Source organism: Bremia lactucae, linkage group LG3 (genome assembly GCF_004359215.1).
Source record: "Bremia lactucae strain SF5 linkage group LG3, whole genome shotgun sequence".
In the NCBI taxonomy this organism is placed as follows: Eukaryota; Oomycota; class Peronosporomycetes; order Peronosporales; family Peronosporaceae; genus Bremia; species Bremia lactucae.
The window spans coordinates 605,545-625,093 of record NC_090612.1 but is presented as its reverse complement, the minus strand read 5'-3'; the positions used below and the strand labels follow the sequence as shown (position 1 = coordinate 625,093).

At 45.8% G+C, this 19,549-nt stretch overlaps 5 protein-coding genes across 5 annotated transcripts; 3 read left to right on the top strand and 2 right to left on the bottom strand.

Moving 5' to 3' along the window:
* Positions 1–2,704: 2,704 nt before the first annotated feature.
* Positions 2,705–2,926, top strand: CCR75_006929 (uncharacterized protein; the record flags this gene model as incomplete). Its single annotated transcript, XM_067964994.1, has 2 exons — positions 2,705–2,809; positions 2,834–2,926. 2 exons carry the CDS (start codon positions 2,705–2,707, stop codon positions 2,924–2,926), a joined length of 198 nt encoding a protein of 65 aa, XP_067816836.1.
* A 38-nt stretch (positions 2,927–2,964) lies between these two features.
* CCR75_006930 (uncharacterized protein) lies at positions 2,965–3,486 on the top strand (the record flags this gene model as incomplete). The annotated part of the gene is made up of 3 exons (XM_067964995.1): positions 2,965–3,036; positions 3,085–3,246; positions 3,310–3,486. 3 exons carry the CDS (start codon positions 2,965–2,967, stop codon positions 3,484–3,486), a joined length of 411 nt encoding a protein of 136 aa, XP_067816550.1.
* Positions 3,487–4,069: 583 nt separating this feature from the next.
* CCR75_006931 (uncharacterized protein) lies at positions 4,070–4,938 on the bottom strand (the record flags this gene model as incomplete). Its single annotated transcript, XM_067964996.1, has 5 exons — positions 4,070–4,376; positions 4,438–4,473; positions 4,538–4,646; positions 4,706–4,884; positions 4,915–4,938. 5 exons carry the CDS (start codon positions 4,936–4,938, stop codon positions 4,227–4,229), a joined length of 498 nt encoding a protein of 165 aa, XP_067816548.1. The 3' UTR covers positions 4,070–4,226.
* A 152-nt stretch (positions 4,939–5,090) lies between these two features.
* Positions 5,091–5,534, top strand: CCR75_006932 (uncharacterized protein; the record flags this gene model as incomplete). The annotated part of the gene is made up of 1 exon (XM_067964997.1): positions 5,091–5,534. One exon carries the CDS (start codon positions 5,091–5,093, stop codon positions 5,532–5,534), a length of 444 nt encoding a protein of 147 aa, XP_067816552.1.
* A 166-nt stretch (positions 5,535–5,700) lies between these two features.
* On the bottom strand, positions 5,701–6,876 carry CCR75_006933 (uncharacterized protein; the record flags this gene model as incomplete). Its single annotated transcript, XM_067964998.1, has 1 exon — positions 5,701–6,876. The coding sequence occupies one exon, from the start codon at positions 6,874–6,876 to the stop codon at positions 5,701–5,703; it is 1,176 nt and encodes a 391-aa protein (XP_067816551.1).
* Positions 6,877–19,549: the final 12,673 nt, after the last annotated feature.

The following is a 19,549-nucleotide window of genomic DNA, read 5'->3' as shown; positions in this document are numbered from 1 at the left end:
GAATAGCATAATATTTCCGTTCGTACTCCAACATGAAGTACGAACTCTTCGAACGGTCTTCCAACCGCCCGATATGGTGAGCCTGCACCGTCTGCTCCAGCGAGCGACGCTTGTTGCGCTCGTAGTCAAGTCCCTCCTTTAAATAATGGAGGAAGCGATCGATTTTGTTGGACTTCGACTCTAGATCCGACACACGGTTCGGATCTAATTTTCCCTCCTCCACCACAACCATTGGTGGATTCCCACGGTGATCAACGTTTCCTTGTTAAACGAATCCAAAACCACCGTGATGCGAAGGGGCAGCGAACGAGTTATCTTATTCGCTGGCGCGGTTATCCACCTTCTTATAACAGCTGGGAGCCTCGTTCCCAGCTGGTTGCTGACGTTGAGGGCCATGTCCGTCAGTATGACGAGACCCATCCGATGGTTCAGAAGCTCCTTCGGAAAACACGCGCCCCTGGCGCATGTAAATCGATTGCAAAACGTCGATCGCAACCCGCATCTCAATAGAGATGCGAGCCATCCCCAGGGCGAAGAATGGGAATAGACATCGCCTTTTACTCTCTTCGTGTTGTCAACACAACACGGACAAGGATCACCCCGCGTGGGGCATGGGAGCCCAGCCTCACGTGACAACCGGTGCATTTTATATTTTTGCACCGGTTGGCGTTCGTTTCTCAAACTTAACGCGATTCGCGTTAAGTTTTTGAAGCCAGGCCTCGCGTCCAATGTCTTTGACATTTCGAATGAACGCGCTCCAGGCTTGCATAAGCGAGACTTTATCTCGCTTATTGTTGCCACTAAAACATCGAGATAAAATTTGTCCTCAGCGCCAAGTTCTTCGCGCTGGGATCAAGGCCATGAGGCTTTGTCGCAATAAATAAGGGATATTTATTGTGAGGAGTACTTTCTCCAGACAAGCTATTGATTAGCCGCTCTGGCAAAAGCCACGGCTTCTTTTCAGGGGCGAGATGATACATTTTATTGTCTTCACTCCCCTGAGTGGTACCCAATGAAGCAGGGGTCCCACAAGAACTTTAATGACGATGGCGTAAGCCATCGTCATCACCTTGCACAGAAACACGAGCAGGTGACCGTACGGGAAACGGAACGGGCGATGATGGATCATTCTCATCGTCGGAACCAAATAGACTATTATCTCGTCTATCAGAATGAGCCCTCTCATTCGAAGGCTCATAGCTGACGTCTGTCAGGCGACTGTTCTATTCTCCCGAGTCGGCCATTTCGTCCGACTCGCATTCGAAGTCGACCTCCAAAGAGGGGTCGTATTCACGTGGTGAATCACCACGTGCTCTTGCAACATCTAGTGTTGTGCGAGTAGAAGATACTACGGTAGACGTTCCGTCTGCCGCAAGAGATAACAGTGCGTCACCCACGGCTGCACGAACCGCAGCCGAAGGCGCCGACTATCAGCACCCCGCATGAGATTATTCTTTAGCGATGGAATTTAAAACAATGGTTCTGACCAATCAACATTAATTTAAAATTAAATGGTCACATAGTGACCACTCCATCCAATGACAGTCAGAGTGATTGTCGTTTAAGGGAGGCGTGATGTAACGGGGTGTATCGTTACATGAAATTAACACTTAAAGATTGTTAATTTATATATTATCTAAAGGTAGATAATATTTGGAGGATAAGACTTTATATAGTAATGTTCAGAAATCTTATCCATAAAAAGGTAAAGACCATTATATCGATTTATTCCGCAGACTAATCAGCTGCAGAGATAAACAAAAGAGAGAGACAGATAAGATAAGAATTTAGTTGCATGTTTAGTATTAGTTATCATTAAGTTAGCATTAACAGATAGAGAAGAAGAGATACTTAATTATATTGATAAAGTTTTCATTTTACCCTCTTTAAGCTAGTTACCTTAAAGAGAAGTCTTCCTTTGCACGTACTAGTGTACGTGGAATAACGTAAGGCACCACTCGCACCTGTAGCAGTGCGAAGTGGACTTGTACTGAAGCAGCACAAGTCGTAGTGCCCCCGCTACGCCTGGTAGCACTTTGCATAAAAGAGCTGCTGTCTCAACAAAGAGATTGTTGAGAACAGTGTTCTCTTAACATCTCTGCGTGTTGAGAGCCTTGCTGTAGAAGCAAGGCTACTTTTTCTTGGGCTACGTCGACATTTTGCTGCCATTTCAGCAAGATGGTACAACTTGCTGCAGTCCAGTGTTTTAGTCAAACTTGATTTTGACTTCGAACACCTAACAGATGTTTAAAATAAACAATTGCTTGCTTTATCAATAAATGAATTTGAAAAAAATGGATTTTTTTATGTTAATTTGTGTGTGAGGTGATAGGAAGGTGTCGTCTACATGTCGCATTGTACACTTGGGTGTGGGTGTGCATGGAACAGTTGTTTAACGCTGCCGCGCATATAGTGACTGTTATAATGCTTTGTAATGTACAGAATATGTGTAGCCTGTGAAAATTCACAATTTCTCTAAAGCGTGGTATATTGCGTAACTGGAGGTCCGCATATCCTTCTTACATTTGTATCTTTTCTAGCGCATGACTTCGCTCGTAGCTTCATAGACTATACGGTTGAGACTCGTCGTGGCTAGAAAACGTTATGAAGTAACGTAAACTTAAAAAATATATCTTATAATCACAAACAAAACTTGTTTCAGTCGAGATTTTAAAAATATTATAAAAACTATAATTGTTAAAGTATGCTGCTAAAGCTCGCGGACGAGTGTAAACAGCACATTTGGGAGTTCCTTGGCATTAAGGAGCTCTGTCGAGTAGCTTGCGTCGCACGTCGATCTGAGAAAGGAGTTTGTATAACAATAATTTGGTAGCGACACGCTCGAACGGTAGGTATAGTGGCTGAGGCGATACGGGAGTCCTTCAAGGCTGACTGGCTCGTTGTGATGCAAGCCGCAACCTCTTAGCTCCACAGAACACGCATCAAATAACGGAAAATTATCAAATGAATCCAAGAAACATACTGATGGCTCGTGACGCAATTAATTGGAGACTTTGGTGTCGAGACACTTACGTGGTATGAAGTACATTACTGTAACTATATTATGCAGCGACTCAATAATAGTTGCCGCAGGCTCTGACATGCTTTCAAAGCAGTAATGGCAATTTTGCCCAGGCATTAGTTGAGCTGAAGAAAAAAGAGCGTTCCCAGTTGAAAGAGACAATGCAAATTTTAAAATCCTCTTCTCATGCAAACAAAAACACTCGTCGCCTCCAACTGGATTGCGTGAAGTGGATGAATAGAACGCACTGACGACAAGCCGCGACACTAAACTCGATCCAAGCACAGTATACAGCGCTGTCAAAAGCCGAGCTGGCCGAGAAGTTACAAATTGTAGATACATCGATTAAGCGACAAGCTAGTAATCAATTTGGGCTGAACAAGCGCGCGAAACAGAGCTTGCAAAAGCTTAGTACGCAATTAGCAAGCGGGATAGACCTGTTACGTGACATGCGAGCTTTTTAAATGCTGCATAGCAATAAAATTTTGATTGTGTGGCAAAACACAACTTTGATGATTCAATGACAAACTCAAGCATAGCAGCTGACATATAACAGGCTATTGAACTCTTTTCCAAAAGCTCGTTAATTTTGCAATTTGGTTTCGATACAGTCATATTGTTTCAGGAAATTTACAGTGGCTCTTTTTTCTAAATATTTTTCAGCTTGTGTTTTTTTCGTGACTTTGCCAAATAAAAATCTCTTAGAATTGCTGCAGCGCTGCTCTCTGGAGCACTTTAAAACAAGGAGGCGGTAAAAACGATAATAAGTTAGCTTGTCGTCCAAAGTTTTGATCTAGCTGCTATGTCTGAATGAGTTTTTCTACTTCGTGACGTAAATTAGGTTAAAAGACGTTACCTTTTGTGGATGATTCTGTAGTAATATTGCTTATAATACTCTTCAAAGCTCTTTAAAGCTTCAACCGGAGCACATACCTCCTCCAATTTCTTCAGACAGCTGCGCTCCTAAAGCCAATCACACTAAGTCTATTTACTAGCCGTAATTCACAAGCCTTACATAAAAAATGCTGCTTAACCTTTAGGAGTATTGCCGTTTTTTGGCATGCACGTTCGTACAAAAACATCAGCGTCAAGATTCTTAATCAAAAAAATGCATCAAAAGATCTTCTCGAATATTTTGTATGTAAAGCGGCAATGTCAAGCGTATGAATAATACTAATCAGAAAAGCCGGGGGAGGCAGATGAACTAGCGTGTACCCGTGCGGGGACGCACGAAACCCTCTTCCTTGGATTCGTCCATGTAATCTTCCTGTTGCGTGCAGATGCGCAAGATTTCCTTCTTGCTCGACTCCTGCTGGTACCCACCAATGAACAGTTCATCCAGTATGTAGTATGCCTGCAATTACAATTATAAAGAAAATATATGACAAAGCCTTGAGCAGCACTCAAGACGGTACCTTGTGGAAGTTAAAGATAATGTCCAGCTCGCACACCTACATATGAAACAATGATTTCAGCCTTATCTAATCCCCTACTGCGTTTAAAGACAATTCGCACATTGCCGAAGTAACGGTCTAGCACCTCCACAAATAGGTGAATAGCTTCGAGTGTGATCAGCTCATTCTCGTCCTTCGAGATGCATGCAATAAAGTACAGACTCGCATATCTAAGCCACATTCATCAGCAAACGGTTTACTTCGCACTAATGCAGCCAAATCCGTTCACCTCTTATAGACAATCTTCTTCTCCTTGAACTCAATAAAATTGCATTGTTTGTGCGGGCGAGAAAGCACGAGTGACGTGATGTCGCGAATCATTCGCGTCTTTTCCTTTATGGAAGCATTCAGGTACCACTTTGCAAGTCGTGTTTTTCCCTGGCGGCTGACGAGCAGCACTGTTTCAATCTATATAGACAAAAGCGTTAGATTTGGTACGGTTGTACAAGCTCCTGCTTTCATGGTATACCATGGCGACGGACTATTGTGTATACATGCCACGTCGCCTCCAGCTCCGGTGGCAGTAGTGTTTAGTGTCAAAAGTAGGACGAAAACACAAATTTACAGCCAATGTTTTAATCATTTTTTATCGGCCAATCAGAAATATCCTTTCCATGAGCTTCTTGTTGCTGCTCGGAAGACCAACTGCGACCTACGTCTTCAGTCGCCGTCTCATTATGACTGAAATTGTCGGTCCCATGGCACGACGTATACAAGAAAAGCTGACGGCTGCTTTTCTTCCCTCGCACTTGGACGTGATCAATGAAAGCCACATGCACAATGTGCCGAAAGGCGCCGAGACGCACTTTAAGATTGTGGTCATCAGTGATCATTTTGACGGTAAACCGCTACTTCATCGACATCGAATGGTAAACGATGTGCTGAAGCAAGAGCTTGAGGAAGGTATGCACGCGCTTAGTATCCTCAGCAAGACACCCGCGCAGTGGAACGCCAACGCACAAGTCAAATCGTCCCCCAATTGTCGCGGCGGCATGGCCGTGGACGCGACTAAGCGAGAATTTTTGGAGATTCTAAGAGAGAAGCATCACAACAAGTAGCTAATATACAAAAATGCATGACGACAGTAACACTCCATATAACTAAAGCTGGCAGTAATTATCCAAAATGAATTTAGCTACTCGGCGATCTATCTTACAGTCAAGCAAGCTTTTACCATTACATTCTACAATTGATACTACTATCGGATTATCGCTTCTCGCCAATTTAACGAGAGCGGCGTAGGTGATCCTGCAGTATTTTAAGCATAACAGATAGCAAGCCACCTAAAACAATGCCTAGAATCTCTTCCTTGTGTTCCTCCATTACAGAAAGCATTTGCTGCACCGACGCTGGTAAATGCTTCTTCCACGGAACGTACAAAATGCTGTACGAGTTTCGGCGGCCATAATCATCCGGTAAGGAAACGTCCTGGGACGCAATGAAGTGATAGTGGATGTCAGCGAGCTCAGTCATTAATAGAGCTTCAATGTCTTCTTCCTCCTTTGGCCGCATAACGGAGCGCTCTTCCTTATCCGTGACCAAAAGAACTTCGTCAAAACGCGAGTGCAATTCATTGGCAATAACAAGATGCATTGCATACTTTGCAATCGCCTGCTTGGCCTTCTGGCGTAGAATCTTCCAGTCTGTCTCAAGCTTAAATGACACCACAAACGATTGTGGCGCCCAAGCGTGTCGCAGCACGCCAAGCATCTTTGGAACCTGCTGCAGTGTCAGCTTCAGCGGGCTGTGTTGAGAGGGAATCTTGTGCAATGCTAATTTTTCTTGCGTAATGTAGAAATCACTCACTGCAGCCGCTAGCAAAAAAAGCGCGCGCTCTTTGTATGGCGCCACACATGTAGCTACAATTCGCAGCAAGTAAAAATAATCGTCCACAGTCGTGTAGGAAAGCGCCAGCAGCAAGTTGTTCGTGCGCACATGATGTAATTTGTTGACAGCCTCCACCGCTTTTTTCTTAGCTACAGGGTCCTCAATTAGCAGCCGAATTTGCTGCTCATCAACAGTATCATTGCTCTTTAACACTTCCACGTGATTCAAAAAGTCCAAGTCCAAAGACTTGCACGTAGCTTTCTGCAAATGTCGTGCAAATGGAGCGACGGAACCCGGACGATACATATAAATGACAGCATAGCCCAAATCCAATAGATACTCGACGGATGCGGCACCTCTTGATCCCGTCGAAAAGTTGTCTAAAAAGCGCACCGTGTTGCGCTCAAGTGGGACAGTCGTGCCTCCAGAAGTCACAATCGCTGCGCACTTGCCCACGACGCGGTGATGATCCAGGAAACACTCGACCTGATCGCGCCGCTCATCGACCCACGCGGGTGCTGGGGTCTTGGAAAAGTATTCATTCGTGCTGCGCTGGTCGTCATTTAACGTCATGTTACGAGCGCTACAATTAACTTTTCGACCATACGTCATCTTGATTGGTCAACGATACCGAGTCGGGGACCGACAAAAACGGAACTATGGACAAAAATGGAAGCAGCATACGTTCTTTCATTTAATGTTAATGATCTAGTCCTACTGTCTACGGTAATCCTACCTAACATGTAGTGACGAATGTGGGCAGTGATAAATTACTGCTCAGGTGTAACGGGGCGCTTTGACTTGTACTGCTTCAGTACAAGTCCACTTCGCACTGCTTCAGTTGCGAGTGGTGCCTTACGTCACTTCACCTACACTAGTACGTGCAGAGGAAGACTTCTCTTTAGGACAACTACCTTAAAGAGGGTTAAATGAAAAGTGTACAAATATAATTAAGTATCTCTTCTTTTCTTCTGTTAATGCTAACTTAATTTTAAACTAATACTAAACATGCAATTGATATCTTATCTGTCTCTCTCTCTTTGTTTACGTTTACAGCTGATTAGTCTGCGGAATAAATAGATATAATGGCCTATACCTATTTATGGATAAGATTTCTGCACATTACTACATAAAGTAATATCCTTCAAATATTATTTAACTTTTAGAAGATATGTTAATTAACAACCTTTAAGTGTTAATTTCATGTAACGATACACCCCGTTACATCACCCCTCCCTTAAACGACAATCACTCTGACTGTCATTGTATGGAGTGGTCCCTATGTGACCACTTCATTTTATAAATGATGTTAATTGGTCAGAACCGTCATTTTAAATTCCATCGCATGAAGAACACATTCATGCGGGGTGCTGATAGTCGGCGCCTTCGGCTGCGGTTCGTGCAGCCGTGGGTGACGCACTGTTATCTCTTGCGGCAGACGGAACGTCTACCGTAGTATCTTCTACTCGCACAACACTTGATGTTGCAAGTGCACGTGGTGATTCACCACGTGAATACTACCCCTCTTTGGAGGTCGACTACGAATGCGAGTCGGACAAATTGGCCGACTCGGGAAGAATAGATTAGTCGCCTGGTAGACCTCAGCCGGCTAACTATGAGCCTTCGAATGAGAGGGCTCATTCTGATAGACGAGATAATAGTCTATTTGGTTCCGACGATGAGGGTTATCCATCATCTCCCGTTCCGTTTCCCGTACGGTCACCTGCTCGTGTTTCTGTGCAAGGTGATGCCGATGGCTTACGCCATCGTCATTAAAGTTCTTGTGGGACCCCTGCTTCATTGGGTACCACTCAGGGGAGTGAAGACAATAAAATGTATCATCTCGCCCCTGAAAAGAAGCCGTGGCTTTTGCCAGAGCGGCTAATCAATAGCTTGTCTGGAGAAACTACTCCTCACAACTAAATATCCCTTATTTATTGCGACAAAGCCACATGGCCTTGATCCCAGCGCGAAGAACTTGGCGCTGAGGACAAATTTTCTCTAGATGCTTTTCTTAAGCATCGATGCTTTAGTGGCAACAATAAGCGAGATAAAGTCTCGCTTATGGAAGCCTGGAGCGCGTTCATATCGGTAGCGGCTTCAGTGGCGCACTGCTGGACGGATTCGCAATGCCAAAGACATTGGACGCGAAGCCTGACTTCAATAACTCAACGCGAATCGCGTTAAGTTTGAGAGACGAACTCCAACCGGTGCAAAATATAAAATGCATCGGTTGTCACGTGAGGCTGGGCTTCCATGCCTCACGTGGGGTGATCCCTGTCCGTGTTGTGTTGACAACACGAAGAGGGTAAAAGGGATGTCTATTCCCATTCTCCGCCCTGGGGATGGCTCGCATCTCTATTGAGATGCGGGTTGCGATTGACGTTTTGCAATCGATTTACATGCGCCAGGAGCGCGTGTTTTCCGAAGGAGCTTCTGAACCATCGGATGGGTCTCGTCATACTAACGGACATGGCCCTCAACGTCAGCAACCAGCTGGGAACGAGGCTCCCAGCTGTCATGTGAAGGTGGATAGCTACGCCAGCGAACAAGATAACTCGTTCGCTGCCCCTTCACATCACGGTAGTTTTGGATTCGTTTCACAAGGAAACGTTGACCACCGTGGGAATCCATTAATGGTTGTGGTGGAGGAGGGAAAATTAGATCCGAACCGTGTGTCGGATCTAGAGTCGAAGATCGACAAAATTGATCGCTTCCCCCAGGATTTAAAGGAGGGACTTGACCACGAGCGTTGCAAGCATCGCTCGTTGGAGCAGACGGTGCAGGCTCACCATATCGAGCGGTTGGAAGACCGTATGAAGAGTGCGTACTCCCTGTTGGAGTACGAACGGAAATATCACGCTCTTCGTGATAAGCTTTCGTCAGCTCATCGCAGTTTTGAGGAAACTCGGAACCGGCATGAGAAACTCAAGGTTCAACATGAGAATCTGGTTCGCGATCACAAGAATCTTTTTAGGGATTCTTGAAAAGGGTTGTCAAATCCGTCCTCGGAAGAAGCCGCGTACTGATGGCTCCGGCGGAGCCGACCAACGTAAAACGTTGGATGCGTTCGCATCATACATGGCAATTCTATTGTGTACGCGTTGCATCTGCGATGCAGTACACGGAAAGGCCCAATGAACTTGGGTAGTAGTTTACTGCTACCCACATTAGTGACTAATCGCTTAGGTAAGTTTACCGTAGAGAGTAGCACTAGGTCATTAATTTTAAATGAATGAACATTTGCTCTTCCATGTTTGTCTGCATTCCGTTTCTGTCGGTCCACTGCGTTAGCAATGGAATCCTGAACGAAACGGATTATTGATTCTCGAGTTAGCAGAAACTCTTCTGCTACCTCATTTGTTTTGTCTTTTTCAGTGCGCTTTGTGCGCACTGCCATGAGATCTTTCTCATCTTCGATGTCGATTGCTTCGACATCGACATCACTCGCGTCGTTGTTAACTTCGACGCGTGATGAGCATGAGCTAAAGTGTTTTGCTCGTGCGAGTCCCCCCCCTTAAACTAGAGGAACCCTCTAATTGGGTGCACCGAATTATTGATGGCGAATTCGAACATCGGTGAAACTCGCTGCAATTCGGATACGATTGGATGTAACCTCGAACATCTCATCGAGGACGCGATTTACGCGCTCTGTTTGACCATCCGTTTCTGGGTGATCAAATGTTGACATAGTCAGCCGTGTTCCAAGAGATCGGAACACGGATTGCCAGAACTCCGCCGTGAACCGTGGATCTCTATCCGAGACTTATTCACGGGGTAGACCGTGGATTTGAATACCGTGTCGATAAAGACACGGGCACAGCCCGGAGCCGTGATCGACTCTGGTACATAATGCAGCAAGATGTACATATTGCTGAATCTATTTACAAAAACAAGGATTCCATTATTTCATGGTCGTCTTCGGAAATCCGAACACGAAGTCCATAGATACGGACTGCCAACACTCTGCCGGAAGTGGGAGACGTTGGAGAGGTGCACGGGATGAATGGCTAGGCTTCACCCGTTGACATACCTCGAAAACACGAATGTACTTGCGCACAAACTGATACTGGCGGGGCCAGCAAAATTCGCGACTTACTGTGAGGTAAGTCTTCGCACGTCCACGATGCCCACTTGTTGGAGCATCATGACACTCATACATGATGCGCAAGCGCAAATCATTGTGAGTCGGGACGACGACACGTGGAATGTCGCTGGTAACGGCTGTGTGTATCGATCGGATGACGATCGATATAAAGCCGGTTAATCTTTAAAAGATTTATCGGATGGATTCATTAAAAGATCCATCAAACATAGAAGGCCTTATCTTCTTCGTAAGCTTTCTTTATGTCATCAACTAAGGTTGATGACGGAATACTCGTAATGAGTGTTGCAACAGTAAGATTATTTTACTGTTGGAGTCCACTGCTGACTCGAAATCGGGTCGGCGTGATAACGCATCAGCGAAGACATTAAGTCGTCCTGGTTTATATTCGACGGAGAAGTTATACTCCGCGAAGAAGGATAGCCACCTCGCCATTCTTTGCGAGAGGTGTGGGCTATTGACGGCCGTGCGTAATGACGCATGGTCCGTATATACGATGAACGGTCTATCTCCTAGGAGAAAGACCCTAAACTTAGCCAGTGCATATTTCATGGCAAGGAGTCCTTGTCATGCACTGGGAAATTGCGTTCAGCTGGTTGCAGCTGACGCGATTGGTATAAGACGACGCGCTCCGCGCCGTCCGCATCGTATTGCATTAATGCACAGCCGAGCGCGAAGTCGCTGGTGTCACAGACCACATGAAATGGTCTGTCTTGATCTGCAAAAGCCAAGATGGGCGATTGCATCAAGCTTTGCTTGATACCTTCAAAAGTAACGCTGGCAATCAGCGTTCCATAGCCATTTCTCGTCTTTTTTTCAAGAGACGAGAGAGATGAACTGTCATCTTGGCATAATTGCGGGAGTACTTTTGCAAGTACGCCGCTTATCCAAGATACTTTCTGAGTCCTTTGACATCGACTGGAACTGGCCAGTCGATAATTGCCCTGATCTTTTCGGGATCAGGGCGCACGACGTGTTTACCGACGATGCACCCAAGAAGTGGTATTTCGCTTGCTGCGAATATACACTTGTTGAGATTTGCGTACAACTTATGCTGTCGCATAAGTGTAAGAACCTGACTTACGTGAGTTTTATGAACTTCCACGTCCGTCTTTCCGTCCATGGCCCAACTATGGACGAATACATTGTCAAAATTTCTCGGAGCGAACTCTCGCACCGGTCTCAAAAGATTCGTTACGCAACTGTTAAATGTTGCAGGGGTGTTACTAAGCCCCTGTGGCATTATTAGCCATTCCCAGAGCATCCCGCTGGGAGTGTTCACTGCTGTGTACGGGATGTCCCGTAAACGCATAAGGATCTGATAGAACCCATCCATCAGATTTATAGACGAATAGATCGTACTCTTAGACATACCATCTATGATTACATCTTCTCGCGGTATTGGCGTTTGAGCCGATACTGTTGCAGCATTCAGTTTGTTGAATGCGTGCACTATCCGCCACCCTCCTGTTGCCTTTTGCACCCAGAAGGTCGGAGAGCTATGTGGGGAGGTTGACTCCCTCACATGGCCCGCTTTTACTGGATCGGTAAAGAATTTATCGATCGCAAGTACTTGTTCACGAGGTAGTGGCCACTGCTTCATGACACAGTACTTCGAGCCCGGTTTGGGCTCGATCTCATGTCGAGCCTTTATATTTAAGCAACTCGCATGGAACTGTGTCAGGGAATACATCGCTGAATTCCAAAAAATCCTTGTATAAAGGATTTGTTTCTAGTGACTTCCAGGATTGAGTACTGTATCTTTCAATCCGAGTCTTCACAGCGAGCACACTTTCGTCCATCGATGAGCTGCTGAGAACCCGTTCGTTCTCTGCAAAAATTACCGCTGACCAAATTTCGGTTACGCATTCGTCCTCTGTACACGAGTACACAGATCTGCTTGATTCAACACTATGTAGATCTCTCAAGAACCGCTTGGGTTCTTGGGTTGGTTATTGATTTATCTCCGAAGTCAACTTCGGAGGCGCATACAGATCAAGAGTATAAGCGCCTACTCTTGATCCGTCATTAACCAAGACAGTCAATGTCTCGGTTTCTTCCTGGGACTTATCCACAGGCTGCCGAGGGATCATCCCTCGGGATGCTGAAGTCTAGTCACTTCAAAATTAACTATTTGAGGATTTTTCTCCTCAAGAACTTGGAGACTTATTCCCTCAACATCTTCCGACTGTGATTGTGCTATTACAGTCAGGTCCTCTACGGTCGACTCTCTACTCGACCAAGGATTATCGTGTTGTCCCTCTTAAGTAATCGGTATCTTTCTTGGATGTCACCCGCTTGGCGTACATTTATGTCTTAATCCACTCGACTTTTCGAGTGGTGGACCTTAGGCGCTGCCTGTGTATTCGCACAGCCGCTGGCAGCTGACTCTACAGTGTGATCAGTAATCACACTGTGATCTTGTGCAGTCGTACTAACGACCGTTGCACAAGTGAGGCCATCGCACTCACTTGTAGTACATCCACAAGCTTGTAAACGCTCCAAGACGTTCATTTCATGACTAGCGACTGGCGACGAATAAAGTTATTCGACGCTCCACAGTCCACTAGGGCTATAAGTGACAAATAATTTGTCACATAAGAGAGGTTCATAGGTTCTGGACCTCCCAGTTCGTGTCGTCTTGGAGGACGATATGATGACAAACTAGCTTGAGCCTGTCGCAAGCTAAAGTCTTTCTGTTCCGCAACGGATATTGCTTCTTCAAGCGTATCCAGTTCCAAGCGGAACAGGTGGGTCTTTCGGGACCGTTCGTGAGACCTTGCATGAACACCGTAATCAATGTGTGTTCATGGACTGGGTTATTTGTTATACAACTCGCTAAGAGTCGTATGTGCTGGGCATATGCGTGAACATCACGCTTGCCTTGCTTGAGTTTCAGAAGCTGTGATCGATCTCTGAACTTAGCCCTAGGCGTTTTGACGTCTGTTTGAGCCGGACTATAAGAGCCTTTAGCGCCCAAAGACATATGAGTTGCGCAACTTATACTAGTGCCCAAGTTTTGGCACGACCTACCAAATTTAATTGAGCAAATGCGACTTGCATCATCTCGTCGACGATGTGACGAGCCCTTATGGCATCGTCCAACTCGACAAACCATCTAAAGAGGGAGTCTTTTTCGACTTCCCCATACTTAGAGATGTCAATCTTTAAGGTTTCGGGACGACCGGTGTGCGGCATCCCAGGTACAGGGCTTTAAACCTGTTGTAACCTCAACAGTCCTGCCTGTTGAGAGCTTTGCTGATTAAGCGAAGCTACCTTCTCCTTCGCCTCGTCAAGTTCATTTTGTATGAACTTGGCGATGGCTGAATGGAGGGCATATCTGTCCAAACCGGACAGCATGGCTAAGATGGCATCGTTCCCTACGGTCGAACTCATTCGTTTGACCGTACTCCTTTCTATGTCACTTAGAAAGGAGAAGCTTTCACGCGAAACGTGACGCGTATTTCCATTATCATCTGACATGTCCAGGTTAGATAAAGGAAATGTGGTCCTTGGACGGACTACAAAGTGCTACCATGTGTATCGGGGCACTACGACTTGTACTGCTTCAGTACAAGTCCACTTTGCACTGCTCAGTTGCGAGTGGTGCCTTACGTCACTTAACGTACACTCAAACGTGCAGAGGAAGTCTTCTCTTTAAAACACTTGCTTTAAAGAGGGTTAAAAGATAACTGTATTTAATATAAATAAGTTCTTCTTGTCTATCTATTTATACTGACTTAATTATAAATTAAAACAAAAAAAGTAATAAAGTCTTATCTGTCTTTCTTTTTGCGCGCGTCCAGCGCTGACTGGACAGGGGAGAAAGTAGATATAATGGTCTGTGTCTACCAATGGATAAGCTTTTAGAATATTACCATGTAAAGTAACATTCTCCAAATATTATCTACCTTTTAAATAATGTATTAGTAAGCAACCTTTAAGTGTTAATTTCATGTAACGATACACCCCATTACATCACCCCTCCCTCAAACGACAATCACTCTGACTGTCATTGAATAGAGTGGTCACTATAGGACCACTTTATAAAAACGATGTTGATTGGTCAGATTCATCATTATTAATTCTATGCGCTTGGTTAACAAGTCCATGCGATATGCGAATAGTGCGGCGCATTCGGCTGCGGCTCATGCAGCCGCGGGCGACGCATTATTGTCTCTTGCGGCAGACGTTCCGTCTGCCGTAGTATCATCTTGTCCCGCAACTCTAAATGTTGCGGGTACACGTGGTGATACACCACGTGAATGCGACCCCTCTTTGGAGGTCTTTTACGAATGCGAGTCGGACGAAATGGCCGACTCGGGGAGAACAGAACAGTCGCCTGATCATCGTCAGGCTAATGGCTTCGGATGGATCTTGTCGTACTGACGGACGAGGCCCTCAACGTCAACAATCAACTGGGAACGAGGCTCCCAGCTGTCATGTGAAGGTGGATAACCGCGCCAGCGAACAAGATAACTCGTTCGCTACCCCTTTACATCACGGTGGTTGAGTTATGTTCGACAAGGAAACGTTGACCACCGTGGGATTCCACCAATGGTTGTGGTGGAGTAGGAGAAATTAGATCCAACCCATGTGTCGGATCTAGAGTCGAAGATCGGCAAACTCGATCGCTTCCTCCATGATTTGGAGGAAGGACTGGATCACGAGCGCGGTAAGCGCTCGTTAGAGCAGACGGTGCAGGCTCATCATATCGAATGGTTTCAAGACCGTTCGAAAAGTGCGTTCTCTATGTTAGAGTACGAACGGAATTGTCACGCTCTTCGTGATGAGCTTTCGTCAGCTCATCGCAGTTTCGAGGATCTTCGGACCGGACATGAGAGTCTCCAGTTTCAGCATGAGAATCTGGTTCGTGACCACAAGAATCTCTTAAGGATTTTTGAAAAGGGTGGTCAGGTCCGTCCTCGGAAGAAACCGCGTGCTGATTGTACGGGCGGAGCCGACCAACGCAAAATGTAGGATGCGAACGCATCCTACGTGGCAATCCTACTGTTTACGTATTGCCTTTGCGATGCAGTACACGGAAAGGCCCAATGAACTTGGGTAGTAGTTTACTGCTACCCACATGAGTGACTACACGCTTAGGTAAGTTTACCGTAGAGAGTAGTACTAGGTCATTAAATTTTAATGAAAGAACGTTTCATTTAAATTTAATGACCTAGTACTACTACATGTTTGTCTACGTTCCGATTCTGACGGTCCACTGCGTTAGCAATGGAATCCTGTTCGAAACGGATGACTAATTCTCAAGTCAGCAGAAATTCCTCTGCTAACTCATTTGTTTTGTATTTTTCAGTGCGCTTTGTGCGCACTGCCATGAGAGTTTTCTCAGTTTCGATGTTGATTACTTCGACATCGACATCATTCGCGTCGTTGTTAACTTCGACGCGTGATCAGCATGATCCAGAAATAACTTGCTCGTGAGAATCCCCCCCTTTTACTAGAGGATCTTTCTAATTGGGTGGGTGCAGTAAGATGTACCATCTTGCTGAATCGGTCTACAAAAACAAGGATTCCATTGTTTTTGTGATCGTCTTCGGGAAATCCGAAGACGAAGTCCATAAATACGGACTGCCAACACTCTGCCGGAAGTGGTAGAGGTTGGAGCGGCGCACGGGATGAAGGGCTAGGCTTCACCCGTTGGCATACCTCGCAAGCATTAATGTACTTGCGCACGAACTGATACTAGCGGGCCCAGTAAAAGTCGCGACTTACTGTGAGACAAGTTTTCTCACGTCCACGAAGCCCACTTGTTGGTGCATCGTTACACTCATACATGATGTGCAAGCACAAATCATTGTGAGTTGGGACGACGACACGTGGGGTGTCGCCGGTCACGGCTGTTTAATACAATAAGCCGTTACGTGTTGTGTATCGATCGAATGCCGATCGATATAAAGCCGGTAGATTTTTAAAAGATTTATCGGATGGATTCATTAAATGATCCATCAAACATAGAAGGTCCTTATCTTCTTTGTAGGCTTTATTTATGTCATCAACTAAGGTTAATGACGGAACAATCGTACTGAGTGTTGCAACAGTGGGATTATTTTCACTGTTGGAATGCGCAGCCGGCTCGAAACCGGGTCGGCGTGATAACGCATCAGTGATGACATTAAGTCGTCCTGGTTATATTCCACGAAGAAATTATACTCCGCGAAAAGGATAGCCACCTCGCCAATTTTTTCGGGAGGTGTGGGCTATTTACGGCCGTGCGTAATGACGCATGGTCCGTATATACGATGAACGGTCTATCTCCGACGATATAGACCCTAAACTTGGCCAGTGCATATTTCATGGTAAGGAGTTCCTTGTCATGCACTGAGTAATTGCGTTCAGCTGGTTGCAGCTGACGCGATTGGTAACAGACGACGCGCTCCGCGCACAGCCGATTGCGAAATCGCTGGCGTCACAGACCACATGGCATGGTCTGTCTTTATTTGCAATCGCCAAGATGGACGGTTGCATCAAGCTTTGCTTGATACCTTTAAAAAAAGGAACGCTGACAATCAGCGTCCATAACCATTTCTCGTCTTTCTTCAAGAGACGAAACAGATGAATTGTCAACTTGGCATAATTGCGGGAGTACTTGTGCAAGTACGCCGCTAATCCAAGGAACATTCTGAGTCCCTTGACATCGACTGGAACTGGCCAGTCGGTAATTGCCTTGATCTTTACGGGATCAGGGCGCACGCCACGTTTACCAACGATGCACCCAAGAAGTGGTATTTCGCTTGCAGCGAATATACAATTTTTGAGATTTGCGTACAACTTATGCTTTCGCATAAGTGTAAGAACCTGACGAACGTGAATTTTATGAACTTCCACGTCCGTCTTTCCATCCATGGCTCGGCTGTGGACAAATACATCGTCAAAGTAACTCGGTGCGAATTCTCGCACCGGTCTCAACAGATTCGTTACGCATCTATTGAATGTTGCAGGGGCGTTACTAAGCTCTGTGGCATAAGTAGCCATTTCAAGAGAATCCCGCTACGAGTGCTCACTGCTGTGTACGGGATGTCCCGTTCACGCTTAAGGATCTGATAAAATCCATTCATCAGATCCATATACGAAAAGTTAGTACTCTTAGACATACCATTTATAATTACGTCCTTTCTAGGTATCGGCGTTCGAGCCGGTACCGTTCCAGCATTCAGTTTATTGAATGCGTGCACTATCCGCCACCTTCCTGTGGCTATTCGCACACAGTAGGTCGGATAGCTATGTGAAGCGGTTGACTCCCTCACATGGCCCGCTTTTAATCGATCGATAAAGACTTTGTCGCTCGCAAGTACTTGCTCACAAGGCAGTGGCCACTGGTTCATGACACAGTACTTCGAGCCCAGTTTGAGCCCGATCTCATGTCGAGTGCCTTTATCCTTAGGCAACTCGCATGGAACTGTTTCAGGGAATACATCCTGAATTCGATCAAATCCTTATATAAAGGATTTGTCTTAAGTGACTCCCAGGATTGAGTAGTATATCTCTCAATCCGATTCTTCACATCGAGGACACTTTCGTCCATCGATGATCTGCTGAGAACCCGTTCGGCCTCTGCAAAAATTACCGCTGACCGTATATCGGTTACGAATTCGAACTCTGTGACGAGTACGTCGATCTGCTTGATTCTACCACTATGCAGATTTCAAGAACCGCTTGGTTTCTAGGGTTGGTAATTGAGTTATCTCCGAAGTTAACTTCGGAGGCGCATACAGATCAAGAGTATAAGCGCCTACTCTTGATCCGTCATTAACCAAGACAGTCAATGTCTCGGTTTCTTCCTGGGACTTATCCACAGGCTGCCGAGGGATCAATCCCTCGGGATGCTAAAGCCTAGTCACTTCAGCATTAACTATTTGAGGATTTTTCTCCTCAAGTAATTGGGGACTTATTCTCTCAACGTCTTCCGACTGTGATTGTGCTATTACAGTCGGGTCCTCTACGGTCGACTCTCTGCTCGACCTAGGATCATCGTGTTGCCCCTCTTAAGTAATCGGCATCTTCCTTGCATGTCGCCCGCTTGGCGTACATTTATGTCTTAATCCACTCGACTTTTCGAGTGGTGGACCTTAGGCGCTGCCTGTGTATTCGCACAGCCGCTGGCAGCTGACTCCACCGTGTGATTAGTAATCACACTGTGATCTTGAGCAGTCGTACTAACGACCGTAGCACAAGTGAGGCCATCGCACTCACTCGTAGTATATCCACAAGCTTGTGGACGCTCCAAGACGTTCATCAGATGGCTATCTGATGAACAAGTGGCAGGCATCTTTACGGATCGATGCTGCCAGCTGATCCTTGGCTCGAATTTTCTGAGCCAAAGTAAACCTAGGATGACATCAAATTTGTCATCCAAATTCAGTACGGTGAAATTTTCATCATACTGTACATCTCTTAACGTGTAGTGCAATTTCACTACGCGTTTCATTACTTTTATCGATGCGCTTGTCGCAAGACACACCGTCATCCTCATTGGAGGGATGTCACGCTCAACATATTTTAGCCTACGACCCTCTAGCGACTGGCGACGAATAAAGTTATTCGATGCTCCGCAGTCCACTAGGGCTATAAGTGACAAATCATTTGTCACTTTTTAGTTGAAGGTGATGAGGGATACCTTATCACCAGGTGCAGAGAACATAATGATTGTGTGTCTGGAGCAACTTTAGTCAAGAGTTTGCAAATTCTCTTGAGGTTGGATCAGTAGGGCGTTGCGCCCCTACTGACCCCGACGGTTTTTTTATGGTTCGCCTCGCTGTTGCGATTTCGCAACAACGTCGAACCCGCCACCGTTGCCCTTTTTGGCATTCAATCCATAGTTACGTTCAGTACCTCTCGATACTGGGCGTGGGAGGCTGCACTCATGAGCGTAGTGTCCTAACTTTTGACAGCAATTGCATTTCTGCAATCGCTTGTTGTTCGAAAAGGGAGGCTTCTCGCTTACGACATAAGAGAGGTTCATAGGATCTGGACCTCCCGTTCGTGTCGTCTTGGAGGACGATATGATGACAAACTAGCTTGAGCCTGTCTCAAGCTAAAGTCTTCCTGTTCCGCAACGGATATTGCTTCTTCAAGCGTATCCAGTTCCAAGCGGAACAGGTGGGTCTTTACGGGACCGTC